Below are 19761 nucleotides of genomic sequence, written 5' to 3' on the forward strand. Positions count from 1 at the left end.
CCATATAATGAGCGACAAACTTCGTTAAACCTACTTCTCATTCCAAAGCATTTGGGGTTTTTTTCTCGGGTGACGATTTAAAGCTTGCTCGACTGTGGACAGTCTCACCCAGGTTTCAGCTATTAATTCATGGCATGACCTTTTTTATTATTATATTTTTATGCATTTTCTCCCACTCTAGTGTAGTCAATTTATCTTCCGCTGCTGGGGGATCCCTGATTTTTTTGCGGTTGAGGGGGGTATATTGCTGCTCACGCCTCCCCCGACCCGTGTGCAGCCCTTAACGGAACCCTTTTCCACCAATGCACTCTGCACAGGCGCCTCTATCCGCCAATCAGGGTCCTTATACAGCGTTCGAAGACCCTGCCCACATAATCCGGTCATTTATGCTCGCTAGATGGCGCCCAGCCGACCAGTGGCAACGCCGAGTTTCGAACCCAGGAGTTCAGAATCTCGGAATATCCTGCTGTGCCACTTGGGCACCTTGGCATGACCTGTTTATGGTGGTTCTTGGATTACATTTGACCATCTGGACAATTTTTCTCTTGGTATAAAATGACAGCTAGAGGGTTCTTTTCTGATCACTGTTCTACTTACCATTTTGGTGGGTACTAGTTTGACTGCCCAATTTGTATGGACGCTAAGAAGTTGTAATTAATCAAAATTTTTTGAAGAAAAAGAATGATGCATTCTAAATATTCAGTCATAGTAAAATAATAGTTGCATACATGTCCATAAGTAAATGGAAACATTATACACTGTAAATGCAAAAATGAATGTCAGGAAAAAATAAGTTCATAATTTTTTTATTACATGATCTCCGCCATAGGAGCTGGTAAAAAAATAGCACAGTGTCAAATGGCAAGTGCCTATCGAATAACAACACGACATTTTACCACATGCTGGAGGGCGTGGAGCAACAGTCTTTTCTGCTAGCCCGGGTTTCAAATCTCAGTAGTACTGTCAGCCGGCTGGGCATCTACACAGACATAATTGGCTTTAACTAAGGGGTGGCGGAGTTGGTGAAGCCCTGTGATGATTTGGCGCACTGTCCTGGGTTTTCCTGCCTTGCACCCAGTGTTTCCCCGTTGAACCAGGCTTGACACGTCCCTGACCAGGATAAAGTGATTAATGAACATGAAATGAATGAACAATATTGACATACAGGCATTTTTTTCCCATTCCTCCCAATCTAGTCGTATCCAATTACCTGACTGCATTACGCTTCCTCTCTACTGATGCTGATCTCCACTTCTGATTGAAATAAGTGAGACTGACACACACCCCCTCCGACTCGTGTGCAGTAGCCGACTGCATCTTTTCACCTGCATGAGGGGAGTTCATATGCGGATCAGCTTTGTGTACAGAGAGCCACACCCTGATTAACGCATTATTCCTTGACCCTGTGCAGGCACCATCGATCAGCCAGCAGAGGTCATAATTGCATCAGTTATGAGGTCCCTATCTGGCTACCCATCCTGTATGAACAACAAGCCAATCGTCGATCATGTAGGCGCCCAGCCCAGCCGGATGGCAGAGCTGAGTTTCAAACCGATGAGTCTGGTGTGCTAGCATGTTTTACCGCTGCGCCACCTAAGCGACCTGACATAGACATTTTTAATAAAACAATATGAAATTGACATCAGATGCTCATGATTCCTTAAGTAATGTAAGCCCCAAAGTTCACATCAGACTGAAATACACTCTATAGCCAAAAGTATGTGGACATCTGAAACAAAACCATTCCTAAGTGTAACAGCCTCCGCTCTTCTGACATGAGTTTTTCCACAGGATTTTGGAATGTATCTGTGGAAACTTGTGGTCATTTAGAAAAAAAAGAAAACATTCGTGAGGTCAAGTGTTAATACTGGATGAAAAGGCCTGACTCATAGTGAACAATCAAATTAAAGTTTAAAAGGGTTGAGGTGGAAGTTTTGTGCTGGCCTAGATTCCTCGTCATTATTTATTTATTTATTAGGATTTTAACGTCATGTTTTACATTTTGGTTACATTCATGACAGAAATGGTAGTTACTCATTACACAAGATTCATCATTTCATAAGATTAACGTCAAACACAGTCGTCTACTCACAGTCTTTGGACTGTGGGAGGAAATCGTAGCTTCCAGAGGAAACCCATGCAGACACGGGGAGAACATGCAAATTCCACACAGAAAGGACCTGGGGATCGAACCCAGGAGCTTCTTGCTGTGAGGCGACAGTGCTACCCCCCTCGTCATTAAACTCCTCAGAGCATGTATTTCTGGACCTCACCTTGTGCACAAGAGCTGAAAGTAAATAGCTATTTATTCACCTGTTAGCAATGGGTATGGCTAAAACACCTGTCCACATACTTTTGGCTATATATGCATGAAGCTCATTCTTTCTTGCCTCGCTGGATATTAAAAGTCGGAACTCTTACTAGGCTCATTCATTACACAATCATTACACAGACGTAATAACGGTGTAATATTTCGACTAATATTTGGCAGAGTAAGGTTGTTCAGTTCACCATCACTCATTAGGAATGTCAATAACCAGTTCTGCATCGTCTACTTCTCCTCTCTCCTCATCTCCTCCATCGCTTTCTCCTTCGCTGTCTTCGTCCTCCTCCGCTGCATCTCCACTCAGCATTTGCCGCGGGACCCAGCTGAATGAACCCGCACCAGGCGCACCACCTGCTGGGTAGTTAGATGCTAAAGGAGGCACAACCTGGGAAATCAAAAAGTGTAGGGATAATAAGCAAATCGGCTACAGATATTAACAGTGTATCTACAACAGTGGTGCTCAACTCAACCTGAGGCTAAAACAGTCCTGTAGCTCTTAATATAAATTAATAATTTGTTTAATTATTAATATTTCATGTTGCTTGATGTTGAAAGCGGAGGTTAAAAGCTTTTCAGCTCACTGTCCCAACGGCCCAATGAGAAAAATATATATATATTTTTTTATTTGACTTATTGACTATTTGGTACAGCAGTGTGCGGTTTGGACACAGCCCAACATGCCCTTTAAATAAAAGCCTCGCCTAGTACTGTAAATACAGTACAGTTTGTTTCGATTTGGCTATTGTTGTTACAAATGCGGATGGCACGGTGGCTCCGTGGGTAGCACTGTCGCCTCACAGCAAGAAGGTCCTGGGTTCGATCCCCAGGCGGCGCGGTCTGGGTCCTTTCTGTGTGGAGTTTGCATGTTCTCCCAGTGTCTGCGTGAGTTTCCTCCGGGAGCTCCGGTTTCCTCCCACAGTCCAAAAACATGCAATCAGGTTAATTGGAGACACTGAATTGCCCTATAGGTGAATGGATGTGTGGGGGTGTGTGTGTGTAAGTATGTGTGTCTGTCCAGCGATGGACTGGCACCCCGTCTAGGGTGTTACTGTGTGCCTTGCGCCCATTGAAAAGCTGGGATAGGCTCCAGCACCCCCTCCAGTGAGTGAGTGTTACAAATGCAATTAATACAATGATAATAATTATGGCTACAACATAATATTCCTAAACCCGTGACAGATGCAAACCATCACACTGTGGTATGCAAAAGTCTGGGCATATACTATTCAAATTCCTGCAGCCAGTCAGGAGGCTGTCTAGCCTCAGCCATAATACCCACACTTCCATGCACACTGCATCTGGATATTTTTGACCCCTTTGGTATATTTGTAAGTCACTTTCAGTTTGACTTACTGTTTCTTCACTTCCAAAATAAACAGATTTTTAGTCTAATCCATTCTTCCATCTACATGTGTAATGTTTCCTGTGTCACTGGCTTCCACACAACCCAAAGCATAACAGTGCCACCACCATACCTAACATATGTTGCATTTTTTTTTTTTATCTTGTTAAAATATCTTTGTTGGTTGTTTCTGACATGTATTTAGTTTTGTAAGATGTTTAGGTAAGTTCTCCTTTTGATGACTTTTTTTATGCAATTCATGTTTGTGCAGGCAATATTACAACATCAGAATAATGAGGCACCACTCCTCTGTCAGCTAAACCTTCCTGCAGATCCAATGCAATTATATGAGTTTTGCTTGGTCTTACTGGCTAGCATACAAGCAGTTCTTGCTTTGGGCTTTGCTTAAGGCTGGATGCAGTTTGATATTTTTAATAGCTATGTCCTGCTTCGTAAGCATTAGTTAGCTTTGTTGTCAGATCCACAGGCAGCCCCTTAAAGGAGACAATGGTGAGTATGCCAGAATAACCGTTTAGATTTATCAAATATATAGTAACTGTGCATTAACAAACATTCTTTTTTACAGTTGGCTATTATTTGAATATAATTATTTTAACAAAATCCATTGTGCATTCCTCTTTTACTGGAGTGTATATATATATATATATATACAGTATATATATATATGAGATGGCACATAGGTCAAATCCTCATATTTAAATAAGGGAAACAATTTAAATAATGGAAACGTGTACTGACACTCATGTCAGGGAATGGCTTTACTGGCATGAAAATCCTCATATCTACTGTTCCAATCAACTGTAACTAAGATAAACTTGCCTGGATGCCGACTTAAGTTTGGTTTGTCCCTATGCACAGTACAAAGGATGATTAAAAAAAAAAGAGAAAAGTTAAAAAAAGCATCTTGGGGTTAATCAATCTCCATGCAAACGGAAATTTAAAGGGCTCACTGAGGGAAAAGCCTTTCCTGTCATCTAACCACAAATGTAAGCACCTACAGTTTTCTAAACACTACTGGGACTTTGACCTGAACCATGGTCGATAGTCAGATGAAATGGGAATTACATTTTTGGCAATAAATACTCAAGGTGGGTTTGGTGTAAAAATAAGGATGACTAGACTGAAAAGTACATAATGCCCACTGTGAAGTATGGTGGAGGGTGATGGTCTGGGGCCAATAATTTTGTCAGGAGCTGTATGCTTTTATTAAGGGTACAGATGGAGAGAGTTTTCCTTTATACCTTTGTAAGGCAAAATAAACCCAACAGGCTATTAATAAATTAATTACACAAATTATGTACTTTAATACTTTTTGCTTTACTGTATCTTGAGCTGCTGTAATAACTGACTTTCCCTATGGGATTAATAAAGTGGTCGGTCGGTCGGTCGGTCGGTCGGTCCATTCGTCCGTCCGTCCGTCCATCTATCTATCTATCTGTCTGTCCGCCCGTTCATCTATCCATCTATCCGTCCGTCCGTCCATCTGTCCATCCATCGATCTATCTATCTATCTATCTATCCCACTAGCAGCAACCAGAATATTAAAAATAAAAATAAGCTATTATATATTATTATATATTACAACTATTTTTTATTTATAAAAATAAATCACGTCTTTTTATTCAGCCTGGGCTGTTTTCAAGCTCTCTCTCACCTTTCCTGCAGGCTCTTTTCTCGGTTTGGCTGGTTTTGGTTTTCTGTCTTTCTTCACTCGCTCAGCAGAGGGAGCCAAATAGTCAGGAGGAAAGGGTAACTGTTTACCACCACACCCACCGCCGTGTCCACACACAGTCCCCCACCCCCAAAAAGATCCACAGTAGGTCCAAAACAAGCAGATGATGTGACAACAGAAAATAAAAAGAAAACAATGAATCAAATGACAAAATAATGTATGACAAAACTATATGCAAAAATCAACACGCAATGAAACAAAATAATGAGCCGATGTTGGTGAGGCCAGTGGTATTGACCGAGATGTATAATCTACTCACCGTGTTTAGATACTGAGCGGGAGCTGTGGACTGAAGAGCTTTTGCTCCGGAGAGATGCTGGGATGAGGATGACGAGAAGGAGGGAACTCCTGGACTCCGTCTTCTACAGAGACAAAATGTTTCTCTTCATTTGTGACTTTTTTAATTACAAATGTAGTACAAATTACAAACATTTTAAAGCTTATAAGTGTTATTTTTTATAGTTTATCTAGATTATTTTTGATACTTCAAACATTAACATTTGTGATGAGGTAAAACAGTGCACCATAACTCCTGTGTCAGCTGAACTTTTTTGCCGGCCCTGTGTTCATTATAATTTTGCTTGGCCTGTCTGGACTTATTATTAAGTTATAGTTATTTTTAGGTAATATTAGCTGATAAACTGTACTCACTTCTTGACTGGTTCTCGTTCCTGCTCTCTCTGTACCTCTGCCTCACTATCTGACGAAGCTGTGGCATCTGAATCTAAAACATATCCATAATAGTCATTTATTACAATTAATAACGCATTAACATGCTGTTAGTAATAGAACTTCAGTTTGATTATGTGATAGACTTACCCGACGAGTCCTCATCTACTCGCTCATACTGTAGCAATCTGTCCAGTAGAAAACTTAAACAGAGAAAGCTAATTAGTGTTCATGTACACTAAGCATTAATAATACTTACCATTAATAATCCAAATGTTTAGACAATTTTGTTTGTTAGGCTGTACATAATAGCATTTTACTAGGGAATCATTTAAAATTACTGTATTCAGTTTTTTGACTTGGCTTGTGCATAAGATTCATTAGACTTTATTCAGGCATTAGATTTGTCTTAGGGGCTGTCAGAACACCAATGTTTTAATAATACTAAGTTTAATTCTCGTTACACTGTTCCATACATTGATGAGACAAAACATTATGACCACTCCCCAAAAATGTCCATGGTAATGCCTATTTTGTAACAATTGTGCATGGCATGATATGACATATTAAATGCTGGGCTGATGGTAGTTAAATACAGCAGATCTGATCAGCATAAAGACCTGAGTGACTTTGATAAGGACCAAATAGTTCTGGCCAGACAACTGGGTTGAAGTATCTCCATACCAGCACAAACAGCTGTTTTGTAGTGAGTACCCACCAACAGAGGACAGAGGAGAGACAAGTCATGAACCGCAGAGATATTGTTGTGAGGCCAAGACTCATTAATGCTAGAGGATTTGAGGGCTTTGGCATAGAACCCTTTTTTTGTATGGAGTTGTGTAACTGCAATTAAGTCAAAGTGCCCATGCACCGGAAGTAGACATTGAAGCAATGAAAGAAGTGTGACTGGCCAGACAAGTCCTGTTTTCTCCAAGATCATCTGAATGGCTGGACATACACTATATTGCCAAAAGTATTCGCTCGCCTGCCTTCACACGCATACGAACTTGAGTTCATCCTAAAAAACTTACCATATAGAAGCACTTTGTAGTTCTACAATTACTGACTGTAATCCATCGGTTTCTCTACATACTTTTTAACCTGCTTTCACCCTGTTCTTCAATGATCAGGACCCCCCACAGGACCACCACAAAGCAGGTATTATTTAGGTGATGGATCATTCTCAGCACTGCAGTGACACTGACATGGTGGTGGTGTGTTAGTGTGTGGTGTGCTGGTATGAGTGGATCAGACACATCAGCGCAGACACACAGTCACTGCTGGACTGAGAATCGTCCACCAACCAAAAACATCCAGCCAACAGCGCCCCGTGAGCAGCGTCCTGTGACCACTGATGAAGGTCTAGAAGATGACCGACTCAAACTGCAGCAATAGATGAACGATCATCTCTGACTTTACATCTACAAGGTGGACCAATTAGGTAGGTGTGTCTAATAGAGTGGACAGTGAGTGGATACGGTGTTTAAAAACTCCAGCAGTGCTGCTGTGTCTGATCCACTCATACCAGCACAACACACACTAACACACCACCACCATGTCAGTGTCACTGCAGTGCTGAGAATGATCCATCACCTAAATAATACCTACTCTGTGGGACCATTAAAGAACAGGGTGAAAGCAGGTTAAAAAGTATGTACAGAAACAGATGGATTACAGTCAGTAATTGTAGAACTACAAAGTGCTTCTATATGGTAAGTTTTTCAGGATGAACTCAAGTTCATATGCGTGTGAAGGCAGGCGAGTAAATACTTTTGGCAATATAGTGTATGTGCATTTAATTGCAGAAGAGACAGCACCAAGACAACATTGCAACATACAAAAATTAAAGGACCTGAGGTAATGTCCCGGTTCCGGATACCCTAAGACACCCTTAGATGTTTTGTGGAGTCTGTAGTTTTGACAGCCTATTAGGCACACAGTTCTTATATCTTGGCTAGTCTGTGCATTCAATGGCAAATATAATCTTGCATTTTGTCATTTTACTTGCCTCATATTAAGTCTAGCCAAAAGCCAAATGGTGTGCTACAACTACCATTAAAGCCTTGCCAGTTTGGAGAAGCACACACAAAGTGGAGAAAATCAGATTTGGGCCACTTTGAGTTACTTGCAGTCTGACCATACCCTTAATCAAAATGAATGCAATTATTTAGCAGAAAAGTGTTGTACCTTTTGTCTCTGGAAACCTTGAGCAGCTTTCTCTGGGCTCTCCTGAGCTCCTCTTGAAAACATTCTTGCTCCTAAAATTAAAAAGGTAAAAATACACAAGTGAGCAATAGAAATAATGGAAAAAACACAAACAAAATCATACATAAGTACTTACATAAACCAAAAACTTTAGTTTACGCTTGAGGTTTTTATACTTCCGCTTGTAATCCACATCTAGCTCTGCCTGGCCATTCATCCCTGATGGAAAAGAAAACCCCAGCATGAGTTTAGTTGACACTTTAAATACCGTCAAGCATGGTAGTAAGTTCTAAAAATGTTTATCTGCAAGTATCTATGTGCACTGAAAATATTACCTTAAAATCCTTAAATCTTTTACACAAGTACGTGTTATAATGGGACATCATAAGCATGTCATCAGTTAACTGTTAAATAATGGTGATCAGTTATTGTTTAAAATGATTGCATCCCTACAAACCGTCTGTAAATCATTTTAAAACTGCACCATTAGGAGAAAATTACACTTGTGGAATGGGCTTCCTAAAGTCCTGATCTTAACCACATCACAGATTTGTGGACTGCATTTAAAACTGTCGACTTAGTTCCAGAAAACACTGGTTGCTATATTTCAATTTCGCCAAGAAAGGTGGTCGAAGTGGTCAAACAGAGGTGTGCCAAAAGCTAAAAGCTTAATAAAAATCCACAAAAATACTGAGTTTCACTCAAATAGTCATAAAAAGTAAAAATCATTCTATAGTTGTAGCACATTGTTAAGGTACTGGACAAGTAATCATACCACTATTGGTCCCCTGAGCAAGTCCCTTAACCTTCAATTGCTCAAACTCGCTGTGAATAAAACCGCTCGCTAAATGTCATAAATGTAAATGGTACAAAACATTAAAGGCGTGTTAAAATTGCAAAAAAATAAATATTCACTCAGATTTCTTATTTGGAATAACTGAAAAGGCTGCTGTGTTCATCTGTAAAACGCGAGCTAAAACTAACGCTAAAGATCACGTGATTTACAAATCATACACGTACATCATGTGTTGTACACATCCTTTGTAGATCTACGAATTTGATAGCTACATTAGCTGGAAGCGACTCTGCAAAGCATAGATTATGTTATACGTTAAATTAAATTTCACCATTAATATGCAGAAACAGAACGTAATTTAGTAATATGCATACCTGAATTACAGACGTTTAAATATAATTCGGCTGAGAAGATTTATTGTAAATAAGGAAATCAAGATGAACAAACACGTTTTGTTTATCTTAAGAGTCGTCCATACGCGCGGAAATGACGTAGGACTACTACGCTTCTTCTTCTTCTTTCTTTGTGTTTATAGGCTGTTGGCACTCCAGCTTAATGGTGCATTACCGCTACTTACTGTACTGGGTTTGGCACACCAATAATACACTGCCTGGCCAAAAAAAAGGTCACCGCCTGGATTTAACTAAGCAAATAGGTAAGAGCCTTCCATTGGATACTTACTGCATGGGTGATTGTTTCAGCTGGCAACAAGTTATTTAACCCCAACTGATGCAGTGAGTAGCTTCTCATTTGTTAAACAACCATGTCGAAAGACACATCCTGTGGTCGTGGAAAAGATGTTAATCTGTTTCAGAAGGGTAAAATTATTGGCATGCATCAAGCAGAGAAAACATCTAAGGAGAAGCTGAAACTACTAAAATCGGGTTAAGAACTGTCCAACGCATTATTAAAAAGTGGAAGGACAGTGGGGAAACATTATCTTCGAGAAAGGAATGTGATGAGTCCAGATTTACCCCGTTCCAGAGTGATGGGCACATCAGGGTAAGAAGAGAGGCGGCTGAAGTGATGCACCCATCATGCCTAGTGCCTACCGCACAAGCCTGTGGGGGCACTGCTATGATCTGGGGTTGCTGCAGTTGGTCAGGTCTAGGTTCAGCAACGTTATGTGCCCAAAGAATGAGGTCAGCTGACTACCTGAATATACTGAACGACCAGGTTATTCCATCAATGGATTTTTTCTTCCCTGATGGCACGGGCATATTCCAAGATGACAATGCCAGGATTCATCGGGCTCAAATTGTGAAAGAGGGTTCAGGGAGCATGAGACATTATTTCAGTCCAGACCTGAACCCCATTGAGAATCTTTGGGATGTGCTGGAGAAGACTTTGTGCAGTGGTCCAAATCTCCCATCATCAATACAAGATCTTGGGGAAAAATTAATGCAACTCTGGACAGAAATAAATGTTGTGACATTGCAGAATCTTGTGGAAACGATGCCACAGCGAATGCGCGCCGTAATCAAAGCGGTCCAACCAAATATTAGAGTGTGTGAGCTTTTTTTTGGGCCAGGCAGTGTATATACTACATTGTTTCTGTTAGATTGTTTCGGCTAGACCTGCATGCATTGTTTGTTGTGTATCTGTGCACTAGCTTTTTCTCTCTGTTCATTTACTGCCTGGTTACAGTGTCCTGTTGATTTTAGTCTAAAGTAAATATAATCTTTAGTGTGCTCAATTTCATGATTTCTTATTTGAATATGTGTTTTGTTCCCTGAGATCTTGGTCTTTTCTGGAAGATAATTTTAGTCTTTTTGAGGTTGACTGTCAGGGCCCAGGTCTGACAGTAATTCTGCAGCAGGTCCAGATTCTGTTGTAGACCATGAGCGATGGGGGAGACAGCAGGACAAGATCATCTGCATACATTCATATATTCATTAATATAGATGTTGAATTGAGCTGGACTTAAACAGCAGCCCTGTCTCACTCCACTCTCCTGAGAGATGAGATGTGTTCTCTTATTGCCAATTTTTACTCCGCACTGGTTTTCTGTGGACATGGATTTAATGAGATCATATGTTTTCACACTTTCAAACATTTAATAAAACAATCTTTTATGCCAAATTGAGTCAGAAAGTACACTGAGATCTTAGAGCAACATATGCTGCCTTAAAGACGTCATCTTTTCCAGGGACGTCCATGCATTTTTCAACAAGACAATGCAAAACCACATGCTGCACACATTACAAAGGCATGTAATGTGTGCAGCAGAAGGCAGAAGTAGAGGGTACGGGTACTGGACTGGCCTGCCTGCAGTCCTGACCTGTCCCCAATAGAGAATGTGTGGAGAATTTTGAAACGAAAAATGCAACAACAACGACCCCGTACTGTTTCACATCTTAAGATGTGTTTGCAGGAAGAATGAGACAAAATAAAACCTGAAACACTAAATAAGTTGGTCTCCTAGGTGCCAAAACATCTTTTAAGTGTGGTGAAAAGGAATAGCAACATTACAAAGTGATAAATGCTTTTTTGTACCAACATTTTTTGGAATGCTCTCAGGGCACCTTCGGGCTGAGGTGCTCCCAGGGCACATTCGAGCTGGGGTGCTCCCAGGGCACCTTCAGGCTGGGGTGCTCCCAGGGCACCTTCGGGCTGGGTGCTCCCAGGGCACTTTTGGGATGGGGTGCTCCCAGGGCACATTCGGGCTTGCTTATTTCTATTATTTTCTATATTACTATTATTATTGTACATTTAACATTACAATATAGAATGCCACGTTGGTAAATGTGTTATCATTTTACCATTTCGAAGATATCCTTACCAGTTGTTTTTGTGCCTGTGTTTGAAATCATACCTTTGCCAAAGATACAATTCTGGGTTGTGAGATCTATACACTGTATTGTATTGTATTGTATAATTAATGGATTTACAGTCAAAGTAAAGTTTACAGTGGAACTGTTAAATGTCATAATGAAATAATCAATCTGGTTTACAGTTTTACTATAAAACTGTTTATAGTACAACTGTAAAATAATTCATGGTTAAACTGTGAAACTTCACAGTGAAACTGTCAAATAGATTGCTATGAAATATCACAGTAGAGACATGAAGTGGCCAAATTTCAATTTATAGTAGAACTGTAAAATAATTCAGTTTTACTATGACATTTTTTATAGTAGAACTGTGAAATATTTAATAGTTTTACTGTGCAAGTGCATAGTGGAACTGTCAACTAGATTACCATGAAGTGGCCAAATTAACATCAAAAATTCATAGTAAAACTGTAAAATAATTCACAGTTTTACTATTAAATTTCACAGTACATTTTTTTCCTTAAAAGTCAAAGTAAATGTAAGAAATTCTGTGTTTTTTTTATTATTTACATTTTCATTGCTGTCCCAACTTTATCTGATTTAGGGTTGTAGTAAAAGAAGAAAACATAGACCCTATTTTCAAGTAACAATCATGTTTTGGTTAATTATTGCAATTCATTTGAACTACTCAATCAAATCAAACACTGAAATTTATCAACAAGCCTATGTCTCTCTCTTGCTTACATCTTTGGTGCTCAGACTGTAGAATAGATTGGCTGCAGTTTTTAGGTATTCTGCCAGGCTCTTTTCTTTTACAACGTAGTGTAAAAAACTAAATTAAGCTTTTGTAGGTTTTGTAGTCCTGACTTGAATCCTATTGAGATGTTGTGACAAGACCTTAAACATTGAGTTCATGCTCAAAAGCCCATCAGTGTAACCAAACTAAAACAATTATGTACAACAAAGTGGGCCAAAATGTATTCACAGCAATGTTAAAGACTCATAAACGTTTTAAAAATGTTTGCAATGGCACTCAGGGGGCACGGCAATAAAACACGCTAGCACACCAGAGCTGACATTTCGAACTCCTCAGTTCCAAACTCAGCTCTGCCTTATGGCTGGACTGGGCACCTAAATGAACAATGATTAGTTGTTGTTCAAACAGGGTGGGAGCTTAATAGGGACTCCTCATAACTGAGGCATTTACGACGTCTGCTTGCTGATTAATGGTGCCTGCGCAGAGTTGGGGAATAATGCTGATCAGGGTGTGGCTTATTGTACATAAAGTTGATCCACATATGAACTCGCCTTGTGCAGGTGTCAGAGGGGACGTGTGTCAGTCTCGGTCTCCTCAATCAGGGCGGAAATCAGCATCAGTATATGAGGCTCTGTATATCTGTATTTATTTATTGTCTTTATTACCACCACTTTATCCTGATCAGGGTCACAGTGGGTCTGATTTATTGTGAGAAAAATATGGAAAACCGCCAAAACACCGGTCTATCATAGGACACACATACACACACACGCACAGAGGCCAACATTTAATAGCTCCAATTGGTCTGACCGAATGTCTTTGGACTTGTGGGAGGAAACCAGAGGACAAAAACTTAGAAACAGACAAAGGGAGAACATGCAAACTCCACACAGTTGCTCCACAAAGCCTGGCCATCCATGAATTCAAATTTTAGAGTGGCCATGTCATCTGTTAGAGGAAATTCTGGGATAGGACCTAAAATATACAGTTCATGCAAAGCAAAATCCAGAACTGTGTCTAATATAAGGCAGTCATTCAAAGATAGGTGACATAAAATACGTTACAGAGAGTACTGTATATCAAATTATGATCTATACGTTTTTCAGTCATGATGCTGAATGTGGTGCAGCCAGTTATGGAGTTAGAAATAATAAAGCTGGCATGAATGTTTATTAACTGTTAATTAATGAAATGAAATCATGCTTTATAGAATGTGTTTTTATTTCAGCTCCTTTTGTGAAATATCATTCAGTGTGACAAATAACAGGAGCAATAACAGGAGTAAACAGAAGAGGGACCAGCAGCTTTACACTGTATCACTGTATGGACAGGTGAACGGTGGCTGATGTGCTACGTCACGCTATATGGCTGCACTCGCGCAGCGGCTGTATTGTGACGTCACAGTCAGCGCTACTTTATAAGCGCGTGATTCGATCGTGGATTCATTTGGTGAGTGGTGAGCGCGAGAGAGACTCAACTTTTATTTCTGCTTCAAATGTGGCGCAACAGAAACGAGATAAATGTGAGTAAATGTAACAAACATGTTTCTTTATTTCATCTACACTGGTGTGTTTAATGTTCACAAACACTGAGAGATTAGTAGAGACAATAATGGCATATTCCAGCCTCTGGACCAGTATATGTACTGGTTTAAATCTATTACTTTAATGTCAGCAGTTATGATAATATAACAATATTAAAATATCTAGACAGAAATGTTCTGAACTTTGGTAGTGTGAGTTTCTCTAAAAAGCACTGATATAAAATTGAACATGATGGTGTTTCTTATGCAATCTCCAGATGTCCTGCAAGGACGAAACCAATGTTACTGGACCAGCTATGAACCCGAAAGACCCAGTGGTTCCTGATTCAGTAAGGCGTTTGCTTCACTACTACAGGGGCAAATTAGGAGACAGTGTAAGTGTACAAACAGATTTTGCTCTTAATTATTAGATTTGATACATTTACAATTGTTTGTTTCCTCTGACATATTGTGCTGCACATATTCTTTTTCCAATAGCTGAATGTTAAACCTGCAGAATTTGATCTGTCAGACCCACTCATGCATGTGACGTGTGGATCTTATAACAGCCTCCACGATCCACTCATAAAGAAGTTTTATAACCAGCCTCAGAGAAAAAAGCTTCTGCTTAAACAGGGCCTCATCAATGAGGAGGATCAGGTACACAGATCTTCACAAAAACTGTTGGAAAGAACTGTTTACTGTTTTTTATCCTTAAATTTTAGATCATAGTTTAAACTGGTGCTTCCTTCTTTTAAGGTGCTCTGCTCACTGAAAGACTTTACCCAGTATGTGGAATACCTCAGAAAAGTTGATCTTGGCTGGCAAAAACTGCATCAGCAAGAACAGGTAATGTACAGTAGAACTTTTTGTTTAACAGATGTACACAATCATGATCAGAAGCTATTTTAGTAACAATCTGATAAAAGTATTTGCTGTAAATGTGTGAAATTTCTGTATTAAATCATGACTGCTCACTTTCTTCCTCTCTGAATACAGCTCCATTTAATTTATGCTATTTAAGAAGAAGTGTAAAAGCATGACAGTGGGCTCATGGTCTTTACTGTTATAATTTGGGTTTATCTTGTTGTAGAAGCAGCTGCTGAAAGTGGCAGCAGGTGAAGTTCCTGAGAACATTAATGCTGCCCATGCAAAGGAGTTGCTTATCTCCAGAGGCAGGACCACCTTCAGGAACAAGTGTGTTACTGCTTTGCTACTTAAAATAATTTAGATCCCAAACAACTTTCTGTGCAATTCTATTGACCCTCATTGACCATCGTGTTTGTTTTCTATTTGTAGCTTCAAAACATTCATGAACTCGAGCAGTAATCAGAAACCTGCTGAACTGGTAAATGGAGCATTTTAGTACAATATAACTAAATACAAGCAACTGTTGTTGAATAATAATGGTTCTTTTAATTTTAATAATGTTCAGGCATGGGAGGTGAACCAACGTCTCCAGCTGGAGAAACTAGAGAAAGAAGTGATTCGAGAGCTTCAACTGGAACAACGACTTGAGCCGATTCCTACTCAGTCTGTAATTTCAGGACCTGGAATACCTTGTACATCTGGTCCATCTTCATCTAGAGCTGATGACCAGGGAATGGTCACTTTGTTAGACCAGGATTCAAGCAGTTCTGGTTCACCCAGATTGTCTCTAGTGGACCATTTTAATGGAAAATGCAATTTGTAAGTGCTTTCAACATTCAATCTAGCATTAAGCGTATTTAGTGAATACAAATTGTGACATTTTGTTTGAGACTAAAATGCTTTGGTTTGGGTTTCCATTTGTAGGATAAACAGTGAAAGTTCTGAAAAAGTACCAAGTGGGGTGGTGAGTTAATAATACAATTCTGTAAATAAATCTACAGACTTGGTATTTTGTTTCAAATTAAAATAACCTCTGAACAGGTGTGGTTAAACTATTTGTATTCTATTCTTGTTTAGGTCACAGTGCAAAAACTGCAGAATTTTGTTAGTGGAATTCAAGCCACTATTACAGAGGAGGTCCAGAAGAATCTGCTTCCTGCTCTGGTGGAGTATTTGCAGCCTGTGCAACCCTACAGTGCGGATGTGCAAGAATTAGGAATTACTCCTACTGAAGCCCTGGACAATATAAAATTGGATAGTGCTAGAAATAAAATGGAAAGCCTTGAAGATCTTAATCACTCAGCTTCAGCTTCCTCCGCTGACAACTCCATACATCAGTCGTCCTTGTTTTCAACAGCTGAGTTGTTGGTGCTGGATGTGCTGAACGCTTCAGTGTCTCAGATAAAAAGTCAGCAACATGAGAGATATGAAGAGACTGCAAATGATGTTGAGATCCTGGAATTGGCCAGTCAATTTAGCAATCAAGAAGTTTTCTTTGAGCTAACAGAGTGGAAGACAGATGCCAACTGTCAATTTTCCAGCTCTGAGGAATCCCTCATCAATCAGGTGCCATCTGTTGAATATTGCTATCCTGGAATAATTCGGTCACAGACAACCACAACTGACAAGATTACAGAGGAAAATGAAATTGATGAGATCAGTGAAGAAACTGTTAAACAAACCCTTGAGTCTGTGATCTCCATCCTTGAAAGCCAAGGACTTCTGTCATCTGAGTCTGATGAAGTTACGCCAAGTAAATCCAGTAGCTCAGACTCAGTTAGTTGGGCATCTGTTACATTATCATCAAACCTGAACAGCTTAGAGAGTATCAACTCTACAAATATAAGCCCAAGTCCAACCCTGCGCACAGGCTCTGGCTCTCCTATCCAGCTGAGTGCAAACTCAAAAGAGGTCCTGACTAAGACTTTGGTGGAAATCCAAAGAAAATTATCGAATCATGAACCGTCTGTGTCACCTCGACAAATCGTCTCACCAGACAACACTGATGCCATCATGGACCTCATTAGTGGCATACTGAGACGAATTCAGGAATCTTCAAGCTCAGATTCCAGTCTGCAGGGATCTTCCACTTCCTTGAAGAGTACCACCACTCCTATGTTTAATAATCCGATGGTTCAGTTGAATAAGCAAGAACTGCATAGACAAAAATCAATCAAATCTGATTCCCTCAGCAGCCTTGAGTCTGTAAACAAAGGCTGTAAAGTCATATTGGTAAAATCTGCTGACATGTCTGCACGATCTGGAATAAGCTTGGATGAGAGACCAAGGACTTGTCCCTTAACAAAGAAGGACAGTACTGACCTCAAGGAAACCATGAGGCAGATACTTAGTAAATTTGACAGCGAAAAATACCAGCAGGAAGCTGATGATAATCTGACTGATTTGCTGTCTGATGCCCTCTACAAACACATTCAGAGTAAATGCCAATCTGAGATTTCAGGGCTAAATGAATGCACCAGCTCTCAGAATGAGTGCAATCTTTCACCCAGCGACAGTGTTACATCAAGTGATATTGAAGTGGCCTCCTCTGCACTGACCGAACTGGTGTTGAATGACCTCAAGGGCACCTTTGATAAAAAGGTGGAGAACTTCAAATCCAGCCAGATTGACATCAAACCAGAGATAGAACCGACTTTAGAGAAGCTCCTCGACCAGCCACACAGGAGCGAGACTGACCTGATCATCACTGAAGTCACAGACGAGGACTTTTCTTCTGAAGGAAGTATCAGTGATGTTGATGATAGCAACCATTGTCCTGAAGTAGCTAGTAAGATCATTGGGTGTTTTGGGTACGACCAAATTCTGAAAAAAGCAGTGGACAAAACTGCTAGAAAAGTTCTTATAGAGTTTAGCTTGCCTGAGTCATTATCTGTCAAAGAGTTTTCTCCTGATACAGAATGGCTCAGATCCCTGACTTCAGAGGCTATACGGTTGCGATCTTTGATTGTGGGAGGGGTTTTAGAAAATCTATCTCAAAACGGTAAGTGTTTAATAATTTATACTGATATATGTTATATATGATATAATTTATATGATATATGACTTTTTATTACCATTTCTAAATAAATGTAAATATAAACTCTTGTATTAAAAATGATTTTGTTTATTGTTTATTTTTTTTAAGCAACAGCAAGTAAGGATGCAAAAGACGAGTCCAGTGAACATAAACAGTCCATGCCAACACCAGATGCCAACACAGCTGGAAATTATACAGATGCTCTGGGTGTAGAAGTAGAATCAGCCAACAATGTGCCTAAGAACCAAAACGGTAAGTAAAATCATGAATAGAAGTAATAGTAATAGATTTCAAATTTGTCTAATACATTTCTGTATCTCTTTTCTTATACAAAGGCTTCAAGCAAAAAAAGAGAACTATCCGTGCCTTCTTTAGGAGAGCCTGGCAGGCAGTAAAGCAGACCTTTACCCTCAGCAAGAAACGATCCAACAAGATTTTTCCTGCCTGATTTTTTTAACCCTCTTCATCTACAAATGCCATTTTTAGGAAAAAGACATTTGCAAGGACATTTTTGGTGAAGGCATTTTTGGTTCTTTCTCGTTATGGTACTCTCCACCGTACCACAATTGTCTTTAACATCTTCTGTGTATAGTTCTCTTCAGTGTAATAAAGCTATTCAATAAATGTAATGCCTGGTCATTTTGAGAAATGGATAATTGATTAAATAGAGGCAAGTCTATATACGACTTATGGTTTAAGTTGGTTTAAGACTTTGTGTAGTGTGTGAGCTAAGCTTTGATGTTGAGTTTCTCCCATACTCTGATAGATAGATAGATAGATAGATAGATAGATAGATAGATAGATAGATAGATAGATAGATAGATAGATAGATAGATAGATAGATAGATAGATAGATAGATAGATAGAACGACAGAATTCATTTTGTCTGATTTTAAAATGGTTATAACTGTGGTGATATTATGTCAAGCATCACGTGACATTGGTATGATGGTGGACATAGTACGTACGAGGTTTCATGTATACTGCACACTTGCATACTGAAAGAGCTTACTGCTTTCCGTTTACATTTTATGTTTTCAGCATTTAGCAGATGCTTTTATCCAAAAAAATGTACAGCTGTGACAGTATACAATCTAAGCAATTAAGGGTTAAGGGCCTTGCTTAAGGGCCCAACAGTGGCAACCTGGCAGTGGTGAGGCTTGAACCAGCAACCTTCTGATTACTGGACCAGTACCTTAACCACTAGGCTACAAATGTGCACTGCTTCTGCTTACCCCTCTGCACTGAGCAGTGCGCACTGCCTTAAATTTAGTACGTACTGTTTAAGTATTCGATTTCAGTCGCAGCTTATGTCTTTGGACTGTGGGAGGAAACTGGAGTACCCGGGAGGAAACCCACACAGACATGAGAGAACATGGAAACTTTACACAGAAAGGACCCAGATTGCTCCACCTGGGAATCAAACCTAGGACCTTCTTGCTGTGAGGTGACAGTGCTACCCACCACCTTATTCCACTAATATTTATTTAATGTTCATTCCTATTGTTTATGTTAACATTTTGCATTAGTGCTTTTATATTAGGCTTTACAGAATTACTAAGAATCAGTCCTGAACTAATATCCATCCATCATAAATCAAAATAATGACTTAAAACTACAATAAGCTTTGATGAAGTCAAAACCCCGCCTCTACTGTCATCTTAACCAATAAGATTACTCCCAGACAGGGCGATATGTTCGCACCGCCCA

General features: G+C 39.7%; 2 protein-coding genes across 2 annotated transcripts; one reads left to right on the top strand and one right to left on the bottom strand.

Annotated features, from left to right (window-relative positions):
* Window positions 1–790: 790 nt before the first annotated feature.
* On the bottom strand, window positions 791–9544 carry ino80e (INO80 complex subunit E). Its single transcript, XM_062991871.1, has 8 exons — window positions 9466–9544; window positions 8432–8514; window positions 8278–8348; window positions 6241–6293; window positions 6073–6145; window positions 5681–5783; window positions 5344–5442; window positions 791–2711 (listed from the first exon to the last, which is right to left on the bottom strand). Exons 2-8 carry the CDS (start codon window positions 8510–8512, stop codon window positions 2514–2516), a joined length of 678 nt encoding a protein of 225 aa, XP_062847941.1. The 5' UTR covers window positions 8513–8514; window positions 9466–9544; the 3' UTR covers window positions 791–2513.
* Window positions 9545–14422: 4878 nt separating this feature from the next.
* Window positions 14423–18662, top strand: LOC134310100 (serine-rich adhesin for platelets-like). The gene is made up of 10 exons (XM_062991617.1): window positions 14423–14539; window positions 14643–14804; window positions 14904–14993; window positions 15238–15341; window positions 15444–15492; window positions 15580–15833; window positions 15939–15978; window positions 16092–18015; window positions 18160–18303; window positions 18387–18662. The coding sequence occupies exons 1-10, from the start codon at window positions 14423–14425 to the stop codon at window positions 18497–18499; spliced, it is 2997 nt and encodes a 998-aa protein (XP_062847687.1). The 3' UTR covers window positions 18500–18662.
* Window positions 18663–19761: the final 1099 nt, after the last annotated feature.

This window comes from Trichomycterus rosablanca, chromosome 3 (assembly GCF_030014385.1).
Source record: "Trichomycterus rosablanca isolate fTriRos1 chromosome 3, fTriRos1.hap1, whole genome shotgun sequence".
Classification (NCBI taxonomy): Eukaryota; Metazoa; Chordata; class Actinopteri; order Siluriformes; family Trichomycteridae; genus Trichomycterus; species Trichomycterus rosablanca.

Bases quoted from the DNA above. Each gene is read 5' to 3' on its own strand.
- ino80e (XM_062991871.1), bottom strand. From the start codon at position 8,512: ATGAATGGCCAGGCAGAGCTAGATGTGGATTACAAGCGGAAGTATAAA. The intron at 6,146-6,240 runs GTAAGTCTATCA...GATATGTTTTAG, and splicing joins AGTAGATGAGGACTCGTCGG to ATTCAGATGCCACAGCTTCG. The intron at 5,443-5,680 runs GTGAGTAGATTA...GGTGGTAAACAG, and splicing joins CCGCTCAGTATCTAAACACG to TTACCCTTTCCTCCTGACTA.
- LOC134310100 (XM_062991617.1), top strand. From the start codon at position 14,423: ATGTCCTGCAAGGACGAAACCAATGTTACTGGACCAGCTATGAACCCG. The intron at 15,834-15,938 runs GTAAGTGCTTTC...TTCCATTTGTAG, and splicing joins TTTAATGGAAAATGCAATTT to GATAAACAGTGAAAGTTCTG. The intron at 18,304-18,386 runs GTAAGTAAAATC...TCTTATACAAAG, and splicing joins TGTGCCTAAGAACCAAAACG to GCTTCAAGCAAAAAAAGAGA.